Here is a 19585-nt window from a genome sequence, read left to right on the forward strand (position 1 = left end):
AGTGTACTTGAAAATAACAGCTACTCCTGAATAAAACATCACATTAGTAGGCGTGCTAGCACTGCAGCTTTAGGAATGAGTTTTTAATTTTCCTCTCAGGATGAATCTTAAAGATATTCTGGCACCATCACATGGTTGACTTTTGTAGTTTTGAGTAAGATGTAAAGAACCAGAAATAAGGTACAGACATCCACGTCTCCTTCAGGATGAATTGTTAAACTTTGGAGATCACTTTAGTTTTCATCCAGCATCATTGCCTGGTCAAGATTACAGTTTAATACTTTGATTTATGACCAAATATCTGCAAAACTCATCAACCTCAGCTGAGCTTTGTAGAAAATTGAGATTTCAGATTCTCACTAGTGTCATGAACTGACTAAGAGTCCAAGACAAAAAAGGGAATCACACATGAATAAAGCTTCTAAAATAACATTTGATATCAACTTAAAGACCGTGTAAAGTGAATTCAGACATTTTCTTCTAAACACATTAAATAGGTCATAAATGTATTTCTAAAAAAGGTGTAAAAAGCATTTCAACCATTTAGATTTGAACTGTGGAGCTAGGCTTCACAAACTGTGTTTCAACATTTCTGTGTTCAGGATTTAGTGATTAGCATAAACCCGCCCCTGCTGCTGTAGAGGTATATATACATTCAGCGCACACTACTACTACTACTACAGTCTACAGTTAGTCAGTTCGCCGCCGAGCTAGCTGCTGAGGTAGCAGCTGAGTTAGCAGCAAAAAGCTGATTGACAGGTGACACTTGGTAGGGGGCGGGGTTTCAGCGGACTCGGCGGCCACGCCCACAGCGTTTGGGAGCAGAGAAAGAGGCTGATTTTTACACAACTTTGAAGCCTAGTATATTAATATATTAAATAATATAAAATAATATTTGGCTTTTTTTATCATTCAAATTTGGCAGGGTGGTTAACAACACACTTTTCTGTGGAATGTCAAACTCAGAACACATATTTGTTCTTACTTTACATGGACTTTAAGTTACAATAAAATAATGGTAGTCAGCCAAGTTAGTAATGAGAGAGAGATCACCCCAATAGTCTAAGGCCCAAACTACCAGATGCAGGTTGAACCACAGTAACCTAGTAACTCATGGGTACTAAATAGTAGATACATTTTCACAGGCGACATTTGGACACTCTGAGGGTAAATATAGTGTAACATAGTAAATTAAGAGTCATTTCTCATTGAAGATTCATTATCATCCTGCTTTCACATTTACAGTTTGTGTATTTGTATTACAGTCATCCTCCAGGTTGATAATATGGCCTCATTATACCAGCGTGTCACGATGATACCAGAGGACCTCTTGAACACTCTGGAGGATTTGAGAGACCAGGAATTCCAGGACTTCAAATGGTATCTGCAGCAGCCTGACATCCTGGCAGGCTGCCAAACCATCAAAGCGTCCAGGCTGGAAAAGGCAGAGAGGCGGGACACTGTGGATCTGATGGTGCACACCTGTAAACTTTATGGAGCTCTGACGGTGACCAAGAAGGTTTTAGGGAAGATAAACAGGAAGGATCTGGTGCAGAGTTTGTCAGACAGCAGCTCAGAACCACGAGGTCAGTCACATTTCATACATATCTATATTGTTGGTGTGTATACATGGGATGCACTGTGCAAAGCATTTGAGTTACTGAAGATACAAAATAAAATTGATTCATTTATACAGTAGTCCATTGATCAATTTAGGGTTAGGGAGGGTTACATATAGAATTACTTATAGATACAAGCAATAATTAACCCACTAAAAACAAGAAGTCCAATTTAAAAAGAACATTGTATCTCCGTTTCTGTCTCAGTGGATGTCAGTGATGCTAAAGAGACTTCAGAGAAAAGAGGACCTTCCTCCTCACACACAGAAGGCAAAGTTGCTGTGTTCTCTGGTATGTATGGAAGACAAACTGTTGTTTTTACATGCAAAGTGTAAATAAGTATTACTTTCTGTGTGAGACTTTGTGACTCCATTATAACTGTATTAAAGCAAAGGCAGGAGAACTTACTTGTTGTGAAATACATATCACCTATAGTATTTTAGTTCTTCTACAGATTCAAAGTATTAACTGCTGCTTGTGAGAAAAAGGCAGTGCATCTTATATGTTTTTTTTCTATTTACTATTTATGTGACGAAGACATGATGGTTCCAGTACCGGAGCCACAACCCAGCTCATATTACCAAGATGGTCTTCAGTCAAACCTCAAAGACAGGTTTATGTGTGCGCAGCAGGGGTGGGCCCAGAAAAAGGATGAGAAACGTATGGATAATATCTACACAGAGCTGTACATCACAGCTAGTGGTGACGTACACATCAACACACAGCATGAGGTCATACAGATTGAGACAGCAGGGAAGCCAGCAGACACTGAGAAACCAATCAAACCCAGTGACATGTTCAAGCACCCATCTGGAGAATACAGACCCATCAGGACAGTTCTGACCAATGGAGTTGCAGGAATCGGCAAAACATTTCTTGTACATAAGTTTGTGTTGGACTGGGCCGAAGGACGAACCAATCAAGATGTGCATCTCATTTTCCCCTTCACCTTCCGTCAGCTGAATCCACTGAAAGAGGAAAAGTTTAGTTTGGCAGAGCTCATTCATGAATGCATCAGGGAGACCAGAGACATCAAGGAAGAGGCTCTAAATCACATCTTTACAACTCTGCAGTCATCAGGAAACACCAACTTTGACAAGAGTCCATTCAAACTTCTGTTTGTGTTTGATGGACTGGATGAGAGCCGCCTTCAACTGGACTGCTTCACTAATCGAAAGCAGAATGAATACTTTAATGTTACAGAGTCCACCTCAGTGGATGTGCTGCTAGCAAACCTCATCAAGAAGAATCTGCTTCCCTCTGCTCGCCTCTGGATAACCACACGACCTGCAGCAGCCAATCAGATCCATTCTGATTTTATTGACAACATGACAGAGGTCAGAGGGTTCACTGACCCACAGAAAGAGGAGTACTTCAGGAAGAGATTCAGAGATGAGGAGCAGGCCAGAACCATCATCTCCCACATCAAGAAATCACGAAGCCTCCACATCATGTGCCACATCCCAGTCTTCTGCTGGATCACTGCTACAGTTCTGGAGGATGTGTTGAGCAGAGAGGGAGGAGAGCTGCCCAAGACCCTGACTGAGATGTACAATGAATTTGTGGTGTTCCAGGTTGATCAGGCAAAAGAAAAATATGGACCAGAAAAGTGTGTTCAGTACATTAAGTCATTAGCAAAACTGGCTTTTGAGCAGCTGGAAAATGGCAACCTCATCTTCTACGAGAAAGACCTGATAGAGAGTGGCATCGATGTCAGTGGAGCCTCGGTGTGCTCAGGAGTGTTCACACAGATCTTTAAAGAGGAGCGTGGAAGAAAGAATGATGAAAAATTGTTCAGCTTTGTCCATCTGAGCATTCAAGAGTTTCTGGCAGCTTTCTATGTAGAGAAGTCTCTTGTTAACAGAAACAAGAATGTCATGTCTGAGCCAGGGCAAACTTGTAGTGGACATGTACGAATGTTTTTGAGCAAAACGTCTATGAGAGAGCTCCACAGGTTTGCTATTGACAAGGCCTTACAGAGTCCAAATGGACACCTGGACTTGTTCCTCCGCTTCCTCCTGGGTCTTTCAATGCAGACCAATCAGACTCTCCTACGAAATGTACAGAAAAAGAAAAGAAACTTACAGACCCATCAGGAAACAGTTGAGTACATCAAGAAGAAGATCAGTGAGAATCTGCCTGCAGAGAGAAGCATCAATCTGTTCCACTGTCTGAATGAACTGAATGATCGTTCTCTAGTGGAGGAGATCCAACAGTCCCTGAGATCAGGAAGTCTCTCCACAGATAAACTGTCTCCTGCTCAGTGGTCAGCTCTGGCCTTCATCTTACTGTCATCAGAAGAAGATCTGGACGTGTTTGACCTGAAGAAATACTCTTCTTCAGAGGAGGCTCTTCTGAGGCTGCTGCCAGTGGTCAAAGCCTCCAACAAAGCTCTGTAAGTACAGATAACTGCAGATACTAACTGTATCACATGTGTAGTTGTTCTTAACTAATAAATGTCTAATTCAAGTAATTGATTATTTGATTAATTGAATAATCTTTCAAAAAGGTTTCTGTCATTCAAGACCGTAATGCATGAGTATTTGACTACCAACAATAGAAGTGTGATGTCTTTGTCTTTGTTTTATCACAACTCTTCTTCAGGCTGAGTGGCTGTAATCTGTCTGAGAGAAGCTGTGAAGCTCTGTCTTCAGTTCTCAGCTCAAAGTCCTCTAAACTGAGAGAGCTGGACATGAGCAACAATGACCTGCATGATTCAGGCGTGAAGTTGCTCTCTTCTGGACTGAAGAGTCCACACTGTAGACTGCAGACTCTCGGGTGAGATTCAAAAGTTTTGCCTGACAAAGAAGTTCAGTTCTGGAAATTCCTGCCTGAGAAATGTATTTTGTTCATTAATTGTGCAGCAAATAAAACACTCAATCAAGTCAGAATCAATTTCTAAACAGGTTATTCACTCTAACATGGAAATGGACACCTAATGATACACAAAAGCAAATCATCAGGTGTGTTTATATTTACAGGCTTTCAGGCTGTATGGTCACAGAGGAAGGCTGTACTTCTCTGGCCTCAGCTCTGAACCACAACCCCTCCCATCTGAGAGAGCTTGACCTGAGATACAATCATCCAGACTCAGGAGTGAAGTTGCTGTCTTCTGGACTGAAGGATCGACGCTGGAGACTGGACACTCTCAGGTATGAACAGACATGAAGAACTCACACACTGTTTCTCTGTTGAGGACTGTTGGTTTACAGTCTGTACCAGCAGCTCTGCTGAAAACAGTGAAGACAGTAATGATGTGCTGAGTGTCCCAGAGGCTGACTTCCAGGATCATGTGCTGAAATTGTGCAACACATTTTTTTTGTTTCTTCCTCCAGACTGGATCATGGTGGAGAGCAGAGGCTGAAACCTGGTCTGAGGAAGTGTAAGTGTTTCCAATTTTATAGAAGATCCAAATTATGGAATTATCGAATAAACAATCTGTTAATAAAGCAACAAATAAACTTCTCTTCATCAGATTTCTGTGAACTCACAGTGGACACATACACAGTCAACAGAAAACTCAAACTGTCTGACAACAACAGGAAGGTGACACATGTTAAAGAGAAGCGGTCATATCCTGATCATCCAGAGAGGTTTGATGTCTACTATCAGCTGCTGTGTAGAAATGGTCTGACTGGTCGCTGTTACTGGGAGGTCGAGTGGAAAGGAGTGGTTCATGTATCAGTGAATTACAGAGGAATCAGCCGGAAAGGATTCGATACTGACTGCAGGTTTGGAGGGAACGATCAGTCCTGGAGTCTGAGGTGCTCTGATGGTCATTACTCTGTCTGTCACAATAAGAGAGAAACTTCCCTTCCTTCCTCCTCCTCCTCCTCCTCCTCCTCCTCCTCCGCCTCTAACAGAGTAGCAGTGTATGTGGACTGTCCTGCTGGGACTCTGTCCTTCTACAGAGTCTCCTCTGACAGACTGATCCATCTCCACACCTTCAACACCACATTCACTGAACCTCTGTATGCTGGGTTTGGGTTTAGCTTCCAGTCTGGTTCCTCAGTGTCTCTGTGCTCAGTGTAGGAGAGAAAATCTGCTGACAAATTGGAAAATATTGGCAACAAAGATTAGACTGTTTGGTGAACTTTGTGAAAAGACAAACAAATGAAGTTTATATTAATAGGTTGATTCTTGATGTGTTGAAGGAAAACCACCGCTGACACATCTCACTTGTATATTTTAAAGGTTTTATTACAAAAGAGAATGGTGTCAGACATCAGTCCAATACCCCAAGTCCGATTCATGCAATGGGAGGGGTTGAAAATCTGACCTAAGCCTCCAATATTGCTCTGCTTCTTGGACACAATCATGCAGTTTACCCATAGACTGTATAAAAGAAATGGACGTAACATCCGTGACGTCACCCATTGGTTTGTGGACTGCTGCTCAGAAGCCAATAGTTTCTAATCTAGGCAGCGCCATCTTGAAAGTTTCAGGTGCATGCTGGAAAAAATAAAAACATGGATTCTACTTATATGGGCATGAGGCGGGGCCATGGACGGAAGTACAAGCGGGACCAACGGCGGAGTGGTGAGGTTGTGATTGGTTGCGAGGGCTGGATCCCGAGGACATTGGTCGATCAACCTGTCAATCAGGACGTAGCCACGCCCTAATGCATACCCTGCTTTATCGTCACGTATAAAATCAGGGAGGCCAAAATGTCCCAAATGAACATCATACTGCATTGAAGAAGGCTTTAAACTAGCGATTGAGACCTTAAACACATTTTGAAAACGTTTACTGAGGTTAGAAATCAAGTGAGAAGTTGGTGAATTCTCCATTGACTTGTATAGAGATGGTCGCCCCCTTGTGGCCTTTTTGATAGAATGCAGTTCTAAGTTACTTCCTGGTTGGCTTCATTTCAGAGGACCAGAGCTCCCCGCCTGGGTTTACTATGTGGTTCACCATCCTCTGAAAACCCTCTGATCCATGGCCCATGACTTTTAACCTTTAACCTAAGTAAAAACCTGCTTTTGGAAGATATACAAGACAAAGACAGGACATCTCAAGTTATCACATGATAAGGGCAATCCAGACACTGTTGGTCACAAGCGATGATCTCTTAGATGTCACGCTAAAAGGCAAAGTTGCACTGAACACAATTTAAAGTGTAAAGTTGAGTTATTTTTAGGCAGATTGTGGGTATTCAGCCCCACCGAGATACCAAACAGCCTCACATGTGTATAATCATGCAAAAATGTGATTTGTGTGATGGTTAAATTGTTAACATGGAGGAAATGGCTGCTAGCATTCAATAGAAGCTTCTCCATGAATGTCAACTAAATGTAAAACTTCCTTGTGTCTCTAATGAACCACTTTCACTGTTGTTGCTCCTCCATGGTTATTTTTAGCAGCTGTGAGCTGTCGACACTGAATGATGATGACAGGTGATCTATACCTAATGCAGTGACCTGATCCACAAAAGGGCCACAAGCCAAAAACCTGGGAACACTGTGATTTATAATCTAATCTTTGATTTTTGCTTAAATATTGGATCATTTGAACATTTATTGAAATGAAAGCATGTGAGAAGTTTAGAGGGAAGAATCAGTATTTGGTGGAGCTGTTAACAACTCATAGACATCTGAAATGTGAGCCGACTACACACTGCTGACTGGTTTCATCTTTAACAATGTGTTGTATTTTAAAAGCTTGTTATATTATCCATTGTGTCAAATCTGCATCTGAAAAGTAACTAAAGCTGTTAAATAAATGTAGTGGAGTAGAAAGTACAATTCCCTCTGAGATGTAGAAAGTAGCATCACATGGAAATACTAGTTTTTTTAATTGACAAAAAAAGGAAAAAGGAAATGTTTGTATGTAGATGTACAGAACCGTACAAAACAAACACATAGAAAAGTAAAAGAAAATTACAGTAAAGTAATATTACAAGTAGAAATTAACGCTAGGTAACCTATATCAAGATTTTTATCAGCACAGTGTTTGACAATTGTAATTGCTTTTAGTTTTGGGGAGAATTGAATTAATTTATTGTTTGATTTCATTGCTAAATGCAATAAAGCAGCACAGTTTCTTGCCTGTAAATTTACATTTATTCATATGGAATTTGTCCATTATATATTTTACATATATTATACATTATTATATACATATATACATACTCTGTCTTACACTGACTATGAAATCTCGTTCTTGTTTATTTATTGTAGTCACATTCATATTTATTCTTTGTCATGGCACTAAATGTCACCTGATTTATGTTGTTTGATTTACTGTTGTTGTTATTTTTGCCTTGTAAGGTTTCCTTGAATGCTTTGAAAGGCGCCTTTAAATAAAATGCATTATTATTATTACTATTATTATTATTATTATTATTAATATTATTATTATTATTATTATTATCCATGAGACCAAACATACATTCCTCCAATTTAAATTATAACTTGCATCAATATTTTCAACAATAAAATCACAAATGTTTTGTCAGAATATCTTCACAAATGGGCCAAATACCAAAATAAAGTTAGTAAAGTAACTTCATTGTACCATCATGTAGGCTATGAATCATACTTTTTTGTGTAAGTGGTCTTTTTTCCTTCTTTATTAACTATAAATCATAATAATAATATGATCAATATTTATATATAGCCTATTTAAATATAATATTTTAAAATAATAATCATAATAATGTGTTATTTATATGCTTGAACAAGTTTTAAAAGATTTGAAGTATAATTTGAATAATTTTGAAAGAAAACAACTTCGTGTTTTTTTTTTTTAGCCCAATTTGAATATATTGTCACGTGACCGATGCACGCGCTGACATTGCTTCCTGGTTACGAAACATGTTATAAAACATCAACACTTTTTATATTTTACGATTTATTTTAATTGACATTTTAACATGTAATAGATTATTTACAGTGTTTTTATATTTAAAGACTTTATAAACTGATAATTATGTTCAGGCTCCTCTCAGGACAGCTCGAGCCCAGCGCGGGACCCCGGACACACTGGCGCGTGCGTAGGTGAAACAGCTGATCGGTGAAGGTGAGCGCGTGCAGTTACATATCATACAGGTGAGTTTAAACATTTTAAACTTTGGTTTCTTCGTGTGTCTGATAGCTGAGTTACATGTTTAATCATCTGCTCTGAGTTGCAGCTTTTATAATAAATAATAATAAATATCTAAATGGAATAAAAACATAAACACGCTTCAGCTCTTCCTCCTCTCTGTCTCGCAGCTGTATATTATATTATCTGATATATTGTGTAACATATCTAGAGTCAGGTGTTGAATTAAAGCTGCCTGCAGAAGGAAATCTAGTGTTTCAGTGTCTTTAAAGCAGCAGTCTGTAATCATTCCTCCTGTTCATACTGAATATTAACTTCCAGTGGTCAGTCATAGAGGACAAAATCAGTCATTTAAAGTCTCTGATCAGCTTCTATTGAGCTTCATCAGTGTGAGTTAGTCATATCAAGTGATATCTGACACATTTACAGTCTGTTTAACATCAGATTCCCTCTTAGTGTTTCCTTTCCTTCCTTACTTTCTTTCTTCCTACCTTCCTTCCTTTCCTCCCTGACACATTTACAGTGTTTTTAGCATCATATCTCCTCTTTGTGTTTCCCTCCCTTCCTTCCTTCCTTCCTTCCTTCCTTCCTTCCTTCCTTCCCTCCTTCCTTCCTTCCCTGACACATTTACAGTCTGTTTAACATCAGATTCCCTCTTAGTGTTTCCTTTCCTTCCTTACTTTCTTCCTTCCTTCCTTCCTTCCTTCCTTCCCTGACACATTTAAAATCTGTTTAACATCAGATTCCCTCTTAGTGTTTCCTTTCCTTCCTTACTTTCTTTCTTCCTACCTTCCTTCCTTTCCTCCCTGACACATTTACAGTCTGTTTAACATCAGATTCCCTCTTAGTGTTTCCCTTCCTTCCTTCCTTCCTTCCTTCCTTCTTAGTGTTTCCTGTTCCTGTTTCTCTGTGGTGGAAGTATAGTAACAAAAAGACTTTGCTACTAAAAACACTGTAACGTTGAAACATAGAAGATGAAGATTTGACTCATTCAGACTCTGAAGCTTCATTTTAGCTTCATATTAAACTTTTAAATCCATGTTTCCACAGAAGGAGGACTGTGGATTTATTCCTCCATCACTTCCTGTAAACATGATGAAGGATCTAATGCTCAGTGTGAACAGGAGGAATCATTACACACACACACACTGACTGTTTCTTTATGTAGAGCCCAGCATATGATTGGCTGATATTGGCCTATCACACATATATTGTATCATATCACAATATTTTATGTATATTTGGTGCTTTTTCTTAACCCAAATTGCTCTGTGTTTTTAATGGAGTTTACTGTTTCGGTACGCTAATATATACGCTAACCCTAACCCTAACCCTCCTGTGCGAAGAACTGAACACTACTCAGGTTTTGTGTTTGTGTTTTTTAATTGAACACACAAACAACAAAACTTAGAGAAACATACATCTTCTCACAAGGGACCACACAACCACTCACAATGAAATGCTGCCAAACTGCAAAGAGATACAAAAGAAAAATACAAAAAAAAACACAGAGTACACAGCTTCTTTACTTGAGTAAAAGTACAGATACCCCTTGCTAAATTTTACTCAAGTACAAGTAAAAGTACTACGGTCAGATGTCTACTGAAGTAAAAGTACTACGGTCAGATGTCTACTGAAGTAAAAGTACTACGGTCAGATGTCTACTGAAGTAAAAGTACTACGGTCAGATGTCTACTGAAGTAAAAGTACTACGGTCAGATGTCTACTTGAGTAAAAGTACTACGGTCAGATGTCTACTTGAGTAAAAGTACTCATCTCATCTAACCTGACTATGATTGCTGATTGCTGATAGGCTGTCCCAATCAGTGGTGCCTGCACAATCCAATCACGTTTGAGAGGTAAACGACAAATTGAGGTTTTTTTTTTTTTTTTTTTTTTAGTAGAAGTAACGGGTACTCACGGTTATGGATAGAAATGTAGTAGAGTAAAGAGTACAATATTTGCCTCTCAAATGTACTTGAGTAAAGTCATGAGTACTCCCCAAAGATGATACTCGAGTAAAGTACAGATCCCTTAAGTACTGTACTCAAGTAAATGTACTCTGTTACTGTGCGGCTCTGCAGATCACCATGCACACAACCAAAAACAAAGGTTTTGTGTTCTTACAGGACTGTCTGGTGAATAAATGCTTTTTCAAATTATGTTCTAATCCAGGGGTGTCAAACATGAGGCCTGTGGGCCAGAACCGGCCCGCCAAGGGGTGCAATCCGGTCCACTTTCCTTCCTGTGTTCTTTTCCTTCCTTCCATCTGTCTCCTTATCTTCCTTTTATCCTTTCTTTGTTCCTTCCTTCCTTTCTTCCTTCCATCTGTCCTTCATCCCTTTCTTCTTTCTGTCCTTCCTTCCATCTGTCCTTCCTCCCTTTTTTCCATCTGTCCTTCATCCCTTTCTTCTTTCTGTCCTTCCTTCCATCTGTCCTTCCTACTTACTTTCATCCTTTCTTTGTTCCTTCCTTCCTTTCTTCCCTCCATCTGTCCTTCATCCCTTTCTTCTTTCTGTCCTTCCTTCCATCTGTCCTTCATCCCTTTCTTCCTTCTGTCCTTCCTTCCATCTGTCCTTCATCCCTTTCTTCCTTCTGTCCTTCCTACCTTTCTTCCCTCCTTCCTTTTTGCGTCTCTTTCCTTCCTTCCCTTCTTATTTCCTTCCTTTCTTCCTTCTTTCCTTCCATCTTTTTAATGATCCGGCCCGCATTAGATCAAATTGGGCTGTACGTGGCCCTTGAATGAAAATGAGTTTGACTCCTCTGATTTACATTGTTGTTCTAATCAATCAAACTTGACTTGATTTGACATCAGATTTTTGTGTCTGTCGATCCAATCGTCCGTCCGTTGTTTGTTTCCCAGCTCGGGAGCCCGTCCATCATGGGGCTGCGGGAGTTCTGGAGGAACTACAAAGTCCTGATTGTGATGGGCCCGAGTCTGGGACTGATCCACTGGGGCTGGTACAATCTCAAGTCAAACCCAATGCTGCATAAATCCAGAGACGAATACATCCCCGAGCCGGGCATCGTCGCTTACGTTTCTCCTCCTGTAGCTGCTCCTCCTCTTCCTCCTCTTCCTCCTCCTGCTGCCAAGAGCAAGTAACTCAGTCTGAGGTATGAAACCATGATTCTCCGAAAATCTACCAAAGCAGACGACGCTGTAGTTGGCTTCCGATTCGGCACTTAAGGGGATTCGGGGAGAGTTAAGGGGAAATTAACGCAATGTGCAGCGCGACTGTTTGTCTACATTTTAGGTAAGACATCAGCTTTGCCTAACACCCGCTATTGTATTTATTAAACTTTTATTTAATTTGTGAAGAAGCTTTAAGGGAAAATTTCACCGTCTTTGTTTCATACCTAGACCACATTAGACCAGGTCCAAGGCAAGGCAGGTTTATTTATATAGCGCATTTCATACACAATGGCAACTCAATGTGCTTTACATAAAACAGAAACACTAAAACATACAATTAACCCCCCCCCCCCCAACATAATAAAAACAAAGTACAGAAAAATAGAAAGACATAAATAAAATGCTAGAATAGAGCATTAAATATAAGATTGCAGCATAAAATAATAATTAGCTTTAAAATCATTAAAAGGACATAGAGTGCAAATGAAAGATTAAAATGTAAAGTGCTTTAAAAGAGCTCAATCATAAGCTCAGGAGAAGAGAAATGTTTTTAACCTGGATTTAAAAATGATTTCAGTTCTGCTGGTAGTTTGTTCCAGTTGTGTAAAAGCTGCTTCATCATGTTTAGTTTGAACTCTGGGCTCAACTATCTGACCTGAGTCAGTAGATCTCAGAGCTCTGGGCTCAACTATCTGACCTGAGTCAGTAGATCTCAGAGCTCTGGGCTCAACTATCTGACCTGAGTCAGTAGATCTCAGAGCTCTGGGCTCAACTATCTGACCTGAGTCAGTAGATCTCAGAGCTCTGGGCTCAACTATCTGACCTGAGTCAGTAGATCTCAGAGCTCTGGGCTCAACTATCTGACCTGAGTCAGTAGATCTCAGAGCTCTACTGGGTCCAGATAAAAAACCCACTATGCCTAGACTTCTCAAATCTGGACAGGATTACTCTACAGACCTGCAGATTCATGAAAACACAGCTTGTGATTTGTGCAACCTTTATTCTGTCCAAAGCAGTCCCTTTTAAAAGATTACAACTCTAGACTTTAACCTAAATCAAAGAAGAGTGAGCACATTTACTCTGGTTTTATCTCCATTTCATTGTCTCCAAGTATCTTTTATAATAGATTTTAAGCTTCTTTTCTTTATTTATAAAGCTCTAAATGGTTTTTGGGAGACCTGCCTACATCACAGACTCTCTGTGTGTCTATCTGAGTCTTCTTTAATCTTTTAATTAATGTCATTTTAACTTTATTAACTGTTTTATTGTATTTTTATTTTTCTCTGTAAAGCACTTTGAGCTGCATCCCCTGTATGAAAGGTGCAGTTCCCACTAACGACCACTAGATGGTGATCAAGGACAATTTAAACTGAGAGGGGAAACGCCTCCTCTACTCCTCTCCACAAATTATCTAGACTTTTACCTAAATCAAAGAAGAGTGGGCATATTTACTCCTGTTTTATCTACATTTTATTGGCTCCAAGTATCTTTTATAATAGATTTTAAGCTTCTTTTCTTTATTTTTAAAGCTCTAAATGGTTTTTGGGGACCTGGCTATATCACCGACTCTCTGTGTGTCTATCTGAGTCTTCTTTAATCTTTTAATTAATGTCATTTAAACTTATTTTTACTAAATGTTAGATCCTTTTTTTAATTTTTAGTTTATTTGCTGTTTTATTGTATTTTTATTTTTCTCTGTAAAGCACTTTGAGCTGCATCCCCTGTATGAAAGGTGCAGTTCCCTCTAACGGCCACTAGATGGTGATCAAGGACAATTTAAACTGAGAGGGGAAAAAGCCTCCTCTACTTCTCTCCCCAAACTATTTAGTCTTTACAGATTTTACACAACAGTTTAAATTCTTCTTGTTAATCTTTGAATGTGTCTTTGATTATAATTAAAGGGTTCATTCACTCAAATGACAAATAAATATGTTTTCTCATTTACCTCCATTGGTCCGTTACAGAAGCACGTTCACAAACAACAATAACTGGAGACATTTCATTGAGTTTAATTTCTCATCATTATGAATTTCTATCTCATAAGTCTGTGATCTCTGTTGTAATCCACTTTATTTATGTAGCAGGATTTTAACAAACACAAGGTTTTCCTGCACAGTGCTGCACAACAAGATAAAACACAATAAATAGATAACGTGATAGAAGCCCAATAAAAGCTGAAGTACACAATAGAAAGATAAAAGCAATAAAATTAAAATTAAGTAAATATTTTTTAGGTATGCACCAGTATATCTCAGACTCAGACAACAGTAGATATGGAAGCACAGGATTGTGTCTGATCATAGCTGTCGATCACTGCTCACGCACACAGGCCCCTCCCCCCTCCTCCTCACAGGCCCCTCCCCCTTCCTCCTCAGCTCGGTCAAGCTCATATCTCTGAGTTTCTAGGTAAGGTATAGCCATCCTCTGGGGGAGGGACTTTGGAGGCAGGGCAGGAGTGCAGTGGATCTGAAAGTTGTACTTCTTCAAATTTGATGCTAAGTCCTCTCTCTGCTCAAAGTTACCAACTGCAGCTTTAAACTGTGTCTAACCAGAGTCTTCCTCTCCTCTTCCTCTCCTCTTCCTCTCCTCTTCCTCTCTCTGCAGACGGGTCAGGATGAAGCATCAGAGCTGGCTCAGGAAGAACTGGATGTGGGCGGCCGGCGGCGCCTTCGTCACCATCCACCTGGTCACCTGGCTGATGCAGAGAACCATGAAGAACTCGGTTCGCTCCGAGGTGGCGCTCAAACAGAAACCGGCTGAGGACTGACACTGACCTCCGTAACATTTTTACACTAATGAGACTTTTTACTGCTGGAAGGACAGAAAACAGGGACGGACTGTAACCAGCACGGCGGCTCGATAACATTCGCAGAAACACGATCCGGGACACTGACGGAGAAAAAGTGTGAACAAACATGACTCCAGGGAAAAAAGCTGTTTTTGGTGTTTTCTGTCTGCAGCAGCCAATGACGTAATAACGGCCGATGATGTAATAATTTAGCCTGTATTTTAACGTAATAAAGCCGATAACGTAATATCTTGCCAATGACGTAATAAGTTATTCCATTATCGGCTAGGTAAAGAAAACCCACTTTCCAGATGTAACAACTGGAGCCAATAATGTAATAACTTAGCCCATATTTTAACGTAATAAAGCCAATGATGTAATAGACTTTCTGAAGCAATATCGTAATACTTTTTGCCGGTAATGTAATAAGTTATTTCGTTATCGGCTTGGTAAAAAAAATCCTTTACAAATGTTATAACTGGAGCCGATAACGTCATATTATACTAATATTATTACATCATTATTATTTAAATTTAGCTTAAAGTGATATTAGTATATTATTACGTTATCAGCTCCTATTACATTTATAAAGACTGTTTTTTTTTTTTTTACTTGGCAAAAAGTAAAACCAGTAAAAGTTATGATGTCATCGGCTGCTACAGGGACGATTGATGGTGCCAGCTTCACATTTTCACGCTGCGATTATGCTAAATAAAGATACCACGGTAAACGGTATTATCACGATAATCAGCAGTGTTTCCTGAAATTACACTGGTCATGTTAACATATATTTAAATCACTTCACACTGTGACGGAGTTTCAGACACTTTAAAGCAGTCGTACTTTATCATACTTTCATACTTTGGGGTTTTTTCTTGATCAAACTGATTTCTGGATGGGTTTCTTTCTTTTCGTTAACAGTTAAATAACTGTTTAACCCTTTACTGGGCAAATAATTATATTTGGTAACTTCTGTAAATATCCCAAAATATCCTTCCTTCCTTCCTTCCTTCTTTCCTTCCTCCCTGCCTTCTTTCTCCCCTTCCTCTTTTCCTTTCTCCCTCCCCCGTTCCTTATTTCCTCCTTCCTTCCTTTCTTCCATCTGTCCTTCCTCCCTCCCTCCTTCTTTCCTTCCTCCGTCCTTCCTTCCTTTCCTTACTTCCATCTGTCCTTCCTCCCTTCCTTCTTTCCTTCCTCCATCCCCCTTTCTTCTTCCTTCCTTCTTTCTTCCCTTCCTCCCTCCCTCCTTCTCTCTTTCTTTCCTTCCTCCCTACCTTCCTTCCTTTCCTTCCTTCCTTCCCTTCCTTCCATCCTTCCTTCCTTCCTCCCTTCCTTTCAATGAGTGTCCTATAAAGGGTTAAGAGACAGAGACATCAGTAAAGTTTCACTGCAGTGTGAATAGTCCAAACAGTAAAACCAGCAGCTGTAAATTAAAACATTAATCAATAAACCAAAAGTGAATCAATCATTAAAAACCGGAGCAAATCCACATGAAGCAGTTCAGTTTCAAATGTTTAATGATAAATTATTTTCATGTAAATCAATAAAACAAAAGAAATCCTCAATGAAGAAATTTATTGCCAAAATGTCCTTAATGTGTGTCTCAGTTTGAGCAGATTAAAGGATCAATATTTAGATATTCTGTGTTTCTCTGAATGTGTTCGTCCATCTCAACACTAAAATACTGAAACCTGTTAACATGGCAGTCTTTTATTTTGATAGGGAAAAAATTAAACTAATTATACCAATCTTTTTCATTTTTTAAGTTAAACATATAGTCTGGGAAATTGTAATAGAGGGAAAGTAAAAAATGTACAATATTGTAAAGTATTTTTAAGTAAATTTCAGACTATTGAAATCATTTGAGGACTATATTATATTTAGTTTATTAAATATATATTTCACGAACTGTGTCCAAAACAGTTTGAACATGAGAAGTGACACAAAACCCCAATATAACACAATTAATACAAAATAAGTTCCAATTACAATAAATACTGAATCCAGCAAACCCATAAAAACCCTGTCAACATGGTAACACAATACTTTAAAAGAATGAAAGATTAATAAAATAGTAATAATGAAAGAAAGTAACTCAGTAAGAAGTAAAATGGGAGAGGTATTAAAAGGAAAACAGATAAGAAAAGAAAATAATAAAAGAGGAAATGTGATGTAAAAGCTAAAACATAAGAGATGTAAAACTATCAGGAAATAAAAATCCTCCCCAATCAACACTTCATAGATCCATCACCATATATAACTACTGCACCTTTAATGTGTATTGATTACATCATCAAACAGTTAATTAAAAGCTTGTGTTGTTGAGCTTCTGAACCAGCGCAGTGACGTTAAGGAACAAAAAGTCAGTAGAGGTCAATGTGTGGAAAAACCCTTCAGTGACCTTTGACCTGTTTTAAAGACTCTGACATCAGCAGGACTCTTTAAACACTGTCTCTGTTCATGCTGAGAAAATGAAACTGTTCAGGTCTGTTATCAGAAATATCCACTGGACAAAATCAAGTAGGTGATGGAGTGGGTTGAAATTTAAGAAAAGAAGAAAAAAAAAAAGGTAAAACAACTGGTCTGTAATTCATGAGAGCTGTGCAGAGTGTGAGAGAGGAATGGAAAACATGTTTCCGTCTCTAAACACTCAGAAATCCAGCATGAAATCCAGCGTGTAACTTTGTTTTCTACAGATCAGATTACAGGAAGATTTTACTGCTGAAGGTCCAGAAGTTCCTCATCTGCTCCAAGAACTGACAGCAGGACAAGTACTGAGATACTGAAGTACAAGTACTAATACAGGAAGGTAATAATACTATATTACAAGTAAAAGTACTGCAGTATTATAGTGATGTAGTATGCAGTATTACAGTAAAAGTACTGCAGTATTATGAGTGATGTAGTATGCAGTATTACAGTAAAAGTACTGCAGTATTATAGTGATGTAGTATGCAGTATTACTGTAAAAGTACTGCAGTATTATGAGTGATGTAGTATGCAGTATTACAGTAAAAGTACTTCAGTATTATAGTGATGTAGTATGCAGTATTACAGTAAAAGTACTGCAGTATTATAGTGATGTAGTATGCAGTATTATAGTGATGTAGTATGCAGTATTACAGTAAAAGTACTGCAGTATTATAGTGATGTAGTATGCAGTATTACAGTAAAAGTAGTGATATATTATTATATATGACATCATTAGTTTATTAATAGTGAAGCATCAGTGTTAGAGCAGCATGTTACTGTTGTAGCTGCTGGAGGTGGAGCTAGTTTATACTACTTTATACACAGTTAGCTAGTTTATACTACTTTATATACAGTTAGCTAGTTTACACTACTTTATATACAGTTAGCTAGTTTATACTACTTTATATACAGTTAGCTAGTTTATACTACTTTATATACAGTTAGCTAGTTTATACTACTTAGCTAGTTTATACTACTTTATATACAGTTAGCTAGTTTATATACAGTTAGCTAGTTTATACTACTTTATATACAGTTAGCTAGTTTATACTACTTTATATACAGTTAGCTAGTTACACTACTTTATATACAGTTAGCTAGTTTATACTACTTTATATACAGTTAGCTAGTTTATACTACTTTATATACAGTTAGCTAGTTTATACTACTTTATATACAGTTAGCTAGTTTATACTACTTAGCTAGTTTATACTACTTTATATACAGTTAGCTAGTTTATATACAGTTAGCTAGTTTATACTACTTTATATACAGTTAGCTAGTTTATACTACTTTATATACAGTTAGCTAGTTACACTACTTTATATACAGTTAGCTAGTTTACACTACTTTATATACAGTTAGCTAGTTTATACTACTTTATATACAGTTAGCTAGTTTATACTACTTTATATACAGTTAGCTAGTTTACACTACTTTATATACAGTTAGCTAGTTTACACTACTTTATATACAGTTAGCTAGTTTACACTACTTTATATACAGTTAGCTAGTTTACACTACTTTATATACAGTTAGCTAGCTTACACTACTTTATATACAGTTAGCTAGTTTATACTACGTCATATACAGTTCACTGGTTTAGTCCAGTGGTTCCCAACCATGGGAACCGAAAACTGAGTTTGTCTCAGGACTTTTAATGAAGTCATAAAATACTCTTTTGACCTGCTGATTCTGCTGTGTGATGAAGTGTCGTTGAGTCAGATGCTTCCAGTTCAGCTGCTGAAGGCCAAACTGACCCTGGACGTCCTCCTGAGACCAGACCACACAGACCAGAACTTATGTGCAAGGTTCATCCTTCTGTTGGCGTCTCTGGGTGTTTGACTGAAGTGATTTAACCACTGACGCTCTCTGTCTCAGCTGCAGGCGAGGAGTTGTTGCAGTGCTCTGATCTTCCTGTAGAGGGAGCAGTCTGCTGTGTTTCTCTCAGTGCTGAGAAACCAAAGAGCTCTCAAACATTCCTGCTTACATTCATGTGCTGCCTCCAAACAGAAAACTAATATCTTAACTGAATAAATAAGTCTTGGATTGAGACTAACAGACATTATTTATTTGTGTCGCCAGTTGGAACATCAAGAGAAGCAGTTTGGTTGGAGTTCATATCAGCACACTGAGGATGAATTTTAGTTTAAAGCATCATAGTGAGGTCATTTCTGTTAGTCCTCAAAGGGCTGACTGTGGGTTAAAGCACTGGTTCCCAACCTGAGGGTCCCAGTCTGGGGCCACTGTATGAAAACTCAGAGGACCAACACGAACATGATCCCAGTTCAGCCTGTGGAAAGAGGTTTTTTATCTTAATAAATCTAATAGTTGTTGAGATATTGAACTAAAATCATGTAAACCTCATGGTGGCACTACTGGAAAGATTTCATCATCTGGAAACCACCAAAGTCTGTATAATATTTCATCTCAATCTATCCAATAGTTGTTGAGATATTTCAGTCTGAACCGAAGCGGGTCGACTTTTCGCAGAAACAGACCGACTTCACAATAAAAGCAATTAAAAGT

General features: G+C 38.5%; 1 protein-coding gene across 1 annotated transcript; it reads left to right on the forward strand.

The window, feature by feature from the left end:
* The first annotated feature begins 1269 nt into the window (after positions 1-1269).
* On the forward strand, positions 1270-5656 carry LOC128377886 (NACHT, LRR and PYD domains-containing protein 3-like). The gene is made up of 7 exons (XM_053337602.1): positions 1270-1586; positions 1827-1910; positions 2157-4014; positions 4224-4397; positions 4601-4771; positions 4955-5001; positions 5095-5656. Exons 1-7 carry the CDS (start codon positions 1286-1288, stop codon positions 5649-5651), a joined length of 3192 nt encoding a protein of 1063 aa, XP_053193577.1. The 5' UTR covers positions 1270-1285; the 3' UTR covers positions 5652-5656.
* The last annotated feature ends 13929 nt before the right edge of the window (positions 5657-19585 follow it).

This window comes from Scomber japonicus, chromosome 2 (assembly GCF_027409825.1).
Source record: "Scomber japonicus isolate fScoJap1 chromosome 2, fScoJap1.pri, whole genome shotgun sequence".
In the NCBI taxonomy this organism is placed as follows: Eukaryota; Metazoa; Chordata; class Actinopteri; order Scombriformes; family Scombridae; genus Scomber; species Scomber japonicus.

Bases quoted from the DNA above. Each gene is read 5' to 3' on its own strand.
- LOC128377886 (XM_053337602.1), top strand. From the start codon at position 1,286: ATGGCCTCATTATACCAGCGTGTCACGATGATACCAGAGGACCTCTTG. The intron at 1,587-1,826 runs GTCAGTCACATT...TTTCTGTCTCAG, and splicing joins CAGCAGCTCAGAACCACGAG to TGGATGTCAGTGATGCTAAA. The intron at 4,772-4,954 runs GTATGAACAGAC...TTCTTCCTCCAG, and splicing joins TGGAGACTGGACACTCTCAG to ACTGGATCATGGTGGAGAGC.